Source organism: Microtus oregoni, unplaced genomic scaffold, assembly GCF_018167655.1.
Source record: "Microtus oregoni isolate MIOR12 unplaced genomic scaffold, Mior012 000023F_ref0000262, whole genome shotgun sequence".
Lineage (NCBI taxonomy): Eukaryota > Metazoa > Chordata > Mammalia > Rodentia > Cricetidae > Microtus > Microtus oregoni.
In genome coordinates, this window is record NW_024543082.1 from 4,495,518 (window position 1) to 4,505,368 (window position 9,851).

The 9,851-nt window shown below is 45.4% G+C and overlaps 1 protein-coding gene across 2 annotated transcripts in view; it reads left to right on the forward strand.

The window, feature by feature from the left end:
* Positions 1 to 7,232, forward strand: part of Mylk (myosin light chain kinase) — a 253,252-nt gene extending 246,020 nt beyond the window's left edge. For both annotated transcript variants that reach the window (XM_041673002.1, XM_041673003.1), the window contains 2 exons: positions 1,485 to 1,616; positions 5,134 to 7,232. In XM_041673002.1, coding sequence (XP_041528936.1) covers positions 1,485 to 1,616; positions 5,134 to 5,387 — 386 coding nt within the window. In that variant the 3' untranslated portion in view covers positions 5,388 to 7,232. The remainder of the gene's footprint in view (positions 1 to 1,484; positions 1,617 to 5,133) is intronic.
* Positions 7,233 to 9,851: the final 2,619 nt, after the last annotated feature.

Consider the following 9,851-nt stretch of genomic DNA (forward strand, 5'->3'; position numbering starts at 1 on the left):
GTAAGGGGGCAGCGTCTTCCCAGGCGCTCGTGATGGGGAAGGTTGCTGGGAGAGGAGCGTTTTAACAATCTCGGATTTAGTTTGGGCTTAAATATGCTCTAGAGCAGTAAGTTCAGAAGGACTTTGGGGGTTTCCCTGACAACTACTATCTCTAGCAATTATTCTTTAATTGTTAACTATTTTCAGAGGAAAAGCTATTATTTGTTTGATAGAACTAGAACTTTTGCCTAATTTTCTGGAAGACTTCAGAAAGACTTTAATAAGAGCTTTCTATTTTTCTTATTATAAAAATGAGATTTTTTTGTATACTGATAGACAAGAACAAATAAAATAAAAAATCACATATGGTTATATAATATTTTAAAAATATCCTTCCAATTCCTGCTGCCTTATGTTTTTGTTTTAAAGAAAAATTAACTCATACAGGCCAGATTCCGTGACAGAGTCTATGCAGCTGAAACATAGACTGGTCAGTAGGCCCTTCCCGGAACCGATAGAGCTAACTCCTTGCTGCCACATGCAAGAAGCTGCCGTAGTCCTCTCCACAGTGAGGGTCTTGACCTCTCGGTGCTCTGAGTGCACACAGGGATGGTCCTTTCCTTCTTGAGCCAGACAGCCCTCATGCTCACAGTGGGGAAGCTTCTGTTACCCACAGGTGGGAAACTAAGTCGAGAAGGTTTCATGCGCAGGGTGGGGTAGCTGGCTGCTACGGAGCATCCTTACAGCTAGAGACAGGCTGCACTCCTCTGTGCTCCTCCAGATGAGACAGAAATAGCCCAGGGGGACAGGAGAGGACACGGGAGCTCCTCCGAGGCTTGGTTGTTCCCTGGACCTGTCCCACATCCTAGCCTGCAGCTGTGCTTCTTGAGAGCCGTATAGGTTTGGGTCACAGAACTCTGATGAGTTATCGGGGCTCTGCAGTATTCTCAGAAGCTGGTGAGGGACCTACAACAACAGGAAGAACTAGGGTACCAAGATCAGAAAGGGGTAGATTCCGTCCTTCTCACACCCTCAACCGAATCCTGAAGACCGTGAAGTTCAGCCAAAAATCCTTTTTAAAGATGACTTTCTTTTTCAATGTGTCAGCATCAGGGAAGGGGGAGGCTGAGCAGTTCCCTGTTTTGGGCACAGTACTCTCTGCTGCCAAAAACCATTTGGCAGCAGGCCAGTTCATCCCCAGGAGAAAGTCGTGCTATGATTCACTTCCCTAAGCTGCACTATTTTCTAAATTATAGCAAGTTTAAAAAGAAAGAGGCAGAGACAGAGACAGAGAGACAGAGAGAGAAGAGGAGGAAAGGAGAGGAAAAAGAGAGAATAGAGGAGAGAGAGAGAGAGAAGAGAAGAGAAGAGAAGAGAAGAGAAGAGAAAAGAGAAGAGAAGGAAAGGAAAAGAAAAAAGAAAAGAAGAGAAAAGAAAGAAGGCATTTAAACTCAGGGAGGGCACAAGGAATGAAGACATGACGTGGTCTCCTCTTGATATTCTAGAAGATGTCTCCCAGGCTTTCCTTGAAGCTGTTGCTGAGGAAAAGCCCCATGTGAAGCCCTATTTCTCTAAGACCATCCGTGACCTGGAAGTCGTAGAGGGAAGTGCTGCTAGATTTGACTGCAAGATTGAAGGTAAGCTGTGGCCAAGCCTTTCCTTACGATACATAGTGATGGCTGTACCTGAGAGCTTGGGCAAGATGTTAGGCCTCTACTGCCTTCAGTGATAGGAACGGTCAAACCCCAGAGGGACACTGGGTCCTTTTGGTCCAAAAGGGCCAACTTCTGCTCTCCTGACTGCTATTCAGTGACTTTCCCACAGCCCTAGTTGAAATTTCGTCATATCAGCCACTAGGCCATGTGAACCACCTTGGACCTCCTTAGCTGTGGGACACGTGGAACAGGGACTTTGCAGGCACTGAGAGGCTCTGCAAGGACCGTTGGCACAGAAGTCCAGCACCGGAGTCAGCCAGCTTAACTGCTTGTCTACAGGCTGTGTGACCTTGGGTGGTGAGCGAACCGCTGCTGAGAGCAGGCCCCTCATTTGGTAAATAATATCTGATATCTGGGTGGTCCTAGGGGTTCTGCGAGGCCCTGTTATGAAAGTAAAGGCCTGTTAACTCTTTAAAGAGGTTTTAGAATAAAGATAGAAATGAAACGGTAGGTTGGTCAGGGCAAGGGCATGCACAGCAGTTTACAGTAAGGAAACTTGGGCCCTCCACATCCAGAGCCAACCTCCATTTGTCTTCTCTTCCTTGTGTGGTGTCTCTGTTCCTGGGAGTCAATCAGACAACCACATAGTAGTGAGTGACAAAGGCCTCAGGAATCGTAGCACAGGTCCCAAGGAATTAGCAAAGTTGAAGACAAAAGCCGTTCTGTCTCAAAAGATTACAACATTTTGAAAAGGTAGGTGGCAGGATAAGACAGGCCGCGTGGCTTCAGGGCTGTGCTAACATGTGCCCACGAAGTACAGGGTTATCTCTCATCCTGGTTTCACCAAGTAAAGCAGAAAAACTTACCAAGCAGCCTCCCCAAGGTCACATAGCCCAGCACGGCAGCTACAGCCAGCTGCATCTTGTACTTTAGTGGGGTTCTCCAGCACTGGGGCGCTCAGTTCCATTTGGGTAAAGTAGCCGTGTATTAGGAAGGAAGAAACAACCTTTCTTTCTCCGTCTTCTTTTTTAAAAGTGGATGTTTTTATAGCAAAGAAAACAGAGAGCAGTCAATTCATGAAGGATCTGATATGAAATTACTCTAGAGCTGAGGGTGTAACCCAGCGGGAGAGAGAGCAGCTGCCTGACAGGTGTGAGGTCCTGGGTCCAGTCCCCTCTATTGCGCACACGCACGCACGCGCACACGCACGCACGCGCACCCACGCATACACTGACTGAAATGATCATTTTTAGGAGACGGGCTTTGTTGACCTGCCGTGACCAGGCCTTGGGGGAGGAGAACAATTGGGAGCACTGTAGGAACTCTAAGAGAGCTGCTTCAAGTGAAGGAGCATGAAAGAGGGGCTGTCGTGCACAGGATGGGGGTGAGCGTGGCAAAGTGTCAGAGGAGTCAATCCCCCAAACAAGGGGACGTTAGACCTGTATACATTGTTGGGGCGGGGGGGGGGGGGGGGCGGGCGTTGGTGAAAAGTTCCACACCACGCCAGGTCTTGAAGCCAGTTACTCGGTAGGACCTTTTCTCTCAAAGCAGCAGGCCCCCGGTCTAACAGATGTGTCTCCTGCGGTGGGGAGCAGGTCCTGACATTGGGGACTCTGCTGACAGCTCTGAAGAGAGGCCTCTCACTCAGATCCTTACTGTTGTCACTGGACCTCCGGGGGGTTTTATCCTTTGAAATGTTGAAACAGTGTCATGGCCGTGTGGCTCTCATCTGTTGTGCTTTTTCTCTTTGAAATGATCTCCTTGGTATTTGCATAACTTCCGATTACAGCCCTGATGCAAAACCCAAGCATATGGGCGCTGTTCTGATAAAAGCAAAATTACCCTGGGAAGGAATGCTAGAATTCTCGAGCTTTGTGTATAATTTTTATACTGCCAGCGGCTACAGGGTTGTGGTTTTTTTTTTCATCTAAAAATACCTCTACAAAATTTAGGAACAAGTTGTTGTAGTACATTATGTATTTAAAAATACACATAGGCAAAGTTGGTGATGGATGTGTACACACAGAATTTTAAAATATATAGTACACATATATTTACGTGTTTTTATTCCATATAGAGACATAACTAGTGCATGGCATGAGGCCAGCCACTGGGACCCATCCCTAGAGACACACAAACAGATTACCTGTTTGGGGTCAGACTAAGCTGGGCGGTGGTGGTGCACGCCTTTAATCCCAGCACTCACTCGGGAGGCAGCGGCAGGCAGATCTCTGTGAGTTCGAGGCCAGCCTGGTCTACAGAGTGATTTCTAGGGCAGCTAGGGCTGTTACACAGAGAAACCTTGTCTCGGGGGAAAAAAAAAGATAGGTTTTCTTTTTCTTAGCAGTATTACCAGCTCCCCTGTCTGGTGCTTTGTATAGCCATTACTTGCTGTATGGAGTTAATATCTGCATACAATAAATTCATCCATTCTAGATTTACAGCTAAAGTTTCTCACAAATTCACATCTTGTAATAACTGTCACAACCCAATTTTAGAATTTGTGTGCCACTAAAAAGGATTCCTTGTACCTGTTTTTTATAACTTTTAATTCAAATTTAAGTTAAACTTTTATACATTTAATTTTTAGACATTTTACTTTCACCAATATGTCTAGCCTTAGTTATACAGTTAGAATTTAGACATTTCTGGACTACACTCCTCCATCTGACAGTGAGGCATTGTCAGAGTCACTGACATTCAGGGTGCACACCTCCTGGAGCATTGTCAGGGTCACTGACATTCAGGGTGCACACCTGGAGCACTGTCAGGGTCACTGACATTCAGGGTGCACACCTGGAGCACTATCGGGGTCACTGACATTCAGGGTGCACACCTGGAGCACTGTCAGGGTCACTGACATTCAGGGTGCACACCTGGAGCATTGTCAGGGTCACTGACATTCGGGTGCACACCTGGAGCACTGTCAGGGTCACTGACATTCAGGGTGCACACCTGGAGCATTGTCAGAGTCACTGACATTCAGGGTGCACACCTGGAGCACTGTCAGGGTCACTGACATTCAGGGTGCACACCTGGAGCACTATCGGGGTCCCTGAGATTCAGGGTGCACACCTGGAGCACTGTCAGGGTCACTGACATTCAGGGTGCACACCTGGAGCATTGTCAGTGTCACTGACATTCAGGGTGCACACCTGGAGCATTGTCAGGGTCACTGAGATTCAGGGTACACACCTGTAATCTCATCACCCAAAAGGCTGAGGCAGGGGGTTTGAAAGTTGGAAACTAACCAGAGCTTCAAACCCAGGTCTCAAACAACCAAGAGCCTGTCTCAAACAAAAACAAACTTAGACTACTCTATTTGAGGTTTAAGAAATGAGTCTTTACAGCATATGTCCATACTCTAGCGTCAATATGGAGATGTACCCTATGAGCCAACTTATGTTTTAATCAACAGAGGTAGCTTGAGAGCCACTTGATGTCGATAAGGATTTCTGCTGACAGGTTCTGCAACTTGTGTTTTCTCCCTGTGCCGCAGGATACCCAGACCCCGAGGTTGTCTGGTTCAAGGATGATCAGTCAATCAGGGAGTCCCGCCACTTCCAGATAGACTACGACGAAGAAGGGAACTGCTCTCTAACTATTAGCGATGTCTGCGGGGATGACGATGCCAAGTACACCTGCAAGGCTGTCAACAGCCTCGGAGAAGCCACCTGCACCGCGGAGCTCATTGTGGAAACCATGGAGGAAGGGGAAGGGGAAGGGGGAGGGGAAGAGGAGGAAGAAGAGTGAAGCAGAGCCAAACAGACGCAGTTTCTAAGTCATTTTAAAAGGACTAGTTCTTTAAAGCTCAGAAAACTCGAGATAGAAAAAGCACCTCGTGTGGTAGATTAGTTAGGTCATTTGGGGGTTGACTCCTCAGCAACAGCAGTTGGTACCCAGCAGCGTTATTGACGGGCATTAATTTGAATTAGATAGCACCCGAAGACGCCAGTGCAGCTAGATTCCGGGGGTTGGGTGGGGAGTCACCAGCAACTTGTCTAACCAATTCGATTTTAGAGAGAAAATAACTAAAAGGAATATTTACCTGGGAAAAGTCATAATTTCCCAACTGAATACACTCCTGTAAAGTAAAGCCACCACCAGGGCCCTGAGCCTCCTGCTGCAGCTCAGCCCAGATTCCCTGGCGGTAGAATGCCTCTTTATCCCTCCCACCCCACCCCCGACCTCCACCTATCCACCCCCACCCTGGTCCGGAGAACCAGCCTCCTCCCACAGTGCAGTGTCTCATTCTGAAAGCGGTTGAGCCACCCTGACTCGGGAGGCAGGCAGCCTTCCAACTCCCCACTTTCAAACCTCCCATTTCTCTCTGCATTCTACCTGCCAGTTTTCCTGGCTCTGAAGCTGGCACGAACTGCAGCAATCAGGACATTAATTATATTTCTTCCATCCTGAAAACAGGTCCCCTGTTCATGGGGGACTCTGGCTTCCTTGGGGAAATAAAATCTCCTTTCCTCTAAAAATCCATAGGAAACTAATCTCACCCCCCTTTGCAAGCCTTGGGCAGCTTCAGATATTTGCCTGAGAATCCATGAAGGAAAGAAAGAAAAGATCCTTGCCAATGTGCTTTTTTCCCCCTTACGCCAGGATTCATATTTGTGCCATTAACGAACAATCAGCCTGCTTGTGCAGTGACTATTTCTGCATCTGGATGTAGAAAGCCCAGTTTGCCGAAATGCTGGTTTTGATTATTTATTGGGCACTCTGAAACTGATTTCAACTGGTGAGCAACTGTAGAACTCGATGCACTTTGGAGCTCCTTCCAGTCTGAGCTGAATACACCCTCATTCTCTGTGCTCCTCCAAGAGCTCGGCCTGCCTTCTGGGGCCCCCCATTGCTCCCTTCTTGAATGCGCATCAGTCCTGCCTTGCCCCACCCCTGAGCTGTACTTAGACCTCATCCCTGCACTCAGACTTGCATCTTTAGGAATTTTTAACTTTCTTTCACTTCGTTGGCACTTAATTTTTTTTCTTATGAAACTTTTTGGAGGTCATAAACAAAGACCATAAACTGATATCCTAGTATGTTGCCTCTGTGTGTGTGTGTAACATTCCAAATATTTTTTTTTTCTTTTCCACTGTTTGGAAAGCACAGCAAGTTAATATTTCAAAGGACTTTTAAAATAGTTCCTTAAAAATCAATTTTGAATTATGTCTGTGCAATCCTACACAGTACCAACATTAGAAACTTGATATTTCTTAGTCTTCTTACTTCCATTCTCCTTTGCCTGCTTTTCGCTGCTAGCTTCAAATTGCCAGTATTTTTCCTTTTTGGCTTCTTAAGCAGTTACAATATCTTTCATTATAGCCACAGTAGTGCCACAGTTTATCATAATAATAAAGGGGTTTTAATTTGGTTTAGAGCATTCAAAGTGTTCTTCATCACTTTGTGTTTATTTTATAATCTTTGTGTGTCTGTTGTGTGTATGTGTGCATGGGTGGTTATACGTGTGTTTATAGGTTAATGCCTTCCTGAGACTGTATCAATGTGCTCTCAGTTTATTATGCCATCGAAATGATGAACGAGAACGCTACAACTGCAGTTAGCTCACGATTTTTAATAAAGGGTACCACAGTGCATGGTGTTTGTCCTGTCTTTGTAGTCTTCTCTCGGTGCTAATTGCAGAGTCTGTGGGTTCATCTTGTAATTACAGCCAAACACTGTGCTACATAATTATGAAGAATCGGCTTCTAGAGCTGGGGAGATGCCTCAGCCGGTAAAGAGCTTGCAGCCCAAACACAAGGACTACGTTCAGATCTTTAGCATCGGTTTCAAAGTCAGGCTCAGCAAAGGGCAGGTGTCGCACGCAGAGACAGGCAGATCCCAGGAAGCTGGATGGTTAGCCGGCCTGGCCAATCAGTGAGCTCCAGGTTCAATGAGAGACTCTCTTAGAAAACAAAAACCAAAACAGAACGGAGAGCAACTGAAGTAGACAACATATGTCAATATCTGGCCAACACACAAACATGTAAACATGTACACACAAGCAAACACACGAATTGACTTATAAAGTTGTGCTTGACCTAGGATGAAAATTAATTAAGATACCTCTTGTCTTTACAAGTGACCTGATTTACACTTTAGTTCAAAGTCTCTCCCAAGGATCAGTTTAGTGACTACCTTAGGAAGGATTTTTATATAGTTTTAGGACTTACCACTGCTGCTTGTTTTAGATTTTAAGAGTGTGTCTTACCTGCCTTCTAAGTTCTTTCACGCTGCAGAATAGTCTTCACGTTGGAGGTCACAGCCCTGTGAGTTTCTGTTAGTGACCTCTGATAAACTTTCACAAGACACCATTTGGCTCTGCTGACCAAATTTCTCTTTCATTGACCATAAGTAAAGGAGGGAACTACAAATTAAGTCATCTTGACCCTTCACATTAACTGATGTCTGTTAGGCAGGCATCTTGATCGCCAGTTAGGAGTTATGTTGCTGTAAGGCAGCGATTCTCAACCTTCCTAATACTGAGACCCTTTCCTCATGCTGTGGTAACCACCAGCCACAAAATTATTTTTGTTGCTACTTCATTACTGCAATTTCGCTACTGTTATGAATCACACTGTAAATATCTGATGTGCAGGATATCGGATGGGCAACCCCTGTGCAATGGGTCATTCCACCCTGAAGGGATCACAACCCACAGTTGAGAGACACTGCTCTAAAGCTTCTCTACAGCCTTGCTCCAGGGCTCTGTTAGCAAAAGAAAGCCTCAGATCAGCTTCGCCAAACATTATCAAATAATCACACTGTCAGCATGATGGCGCACACCTTTAATCCCAGCACTCAGGAAGCAGAGGCAGAAAGATCTCTTATGAGTTTGAGGGCAGTCTGATCTACATAGTGAGTTCCAGTCCAGCCAGGGCTACATGTGAGACCCTGTCTCAGAAAAAAAAAACTAATAATAATCATACAGTCTCTAGAAAGAATCTTGCATGTTCACTAAAGGCAAGTGCTTGTGATACACTGAAATAGGATTTATCTGGTCAGTCGGCCAAGTGGAACTATTTTCAAATTGGACAATCTTCAGAACTCAGATGTCTATAGGAATAGGACACAGGTTCTATTCCTTCTATGAAAGCTGCTATTTACTATAGCTGGTATCTTGTACCTCAGTTTCACCACCTAGTAAATTAACGTAAGAATAGCTCCTCATTCCTAGGTTGATATAAAGAGTAACTGAGCTCACGCACAGTCCCTGGGTCCGTGAAAGCCTCTACTCTGGCACACAGGTACTGAGTTTACGTAGAAACCTCTCCACTCCGAGGGAACCAATTGTAGATCTGTGGAAATATTCTTTTTTCAAATGAATATTTGAAAAAGTTATAGGCTATGAAAGATGGGAAGAATTATTCAAATTCTACTCCAAAGAAAGATCTTTGACATTAAAATTCCCAAAGAAGAGTAATCGAAATTACCTTTTGTGCTGGCTAGTTTTGGGTTATCTTGACACAAGCTAGAGTTGTCGGAGAAGAGGGAGTTGCAATTGAGAAAATGGTGTAGGAGGTCCTTCTGTATTTGTGTTGCTTTTGTTGGTTAATAAAGAAACTGCTTTGGGCCTGGTGATAGGGGAGAATTTAGGTAGGTGGGGAGACAGAACCGAATTCTGGGAGGAAGAAAAAGAGTCAGAGAGAGAACCGTCATGGAGCTGCCAGAATCAGATGTGCTAAATCTTTCCCAGTAAGCCAAGACCTCCTGGTGATACACAGATTAACAGAAATGGGTTAAATCAAGATGTGAGAGTTAACCAATAAGAGGCCAGAGATAATGGGCCAGGCAGTGTTTAAATGAATACAGTTTCTGTGTGGTTATTTCAGGTGTAACCTAACCTGGTGGCCAGGACAAATAAAGGGCCCTGCTCTCCCTACCACAAGAAAATGTCCATACGATCCTACTGTAGGCAAACATGTAGAGAATTTTAATTAGTGATTGATGGGGGAGGCTCAGCCCATTGTGGGTGGTGAACCTCTGGGTAGGTAGTTCTGGGTTCTAAAAGAAAGCAGGCTAAGCAAGCCAGTAAGCAGCATTTCTTCATGACTTCTGCCTCTACGTTCCTGTTCTGCTTGAGTTTCTGCCCTCACTGCTTTTGATAATGAACTGTTCTATGGAACTGTGAGTGAAATAAACCCTTTATTCCCCAAGTTGGTTTTGGTCATGTTTTTTCATCATGGCAATAGTAACCCTAACTAAGGCATCTCT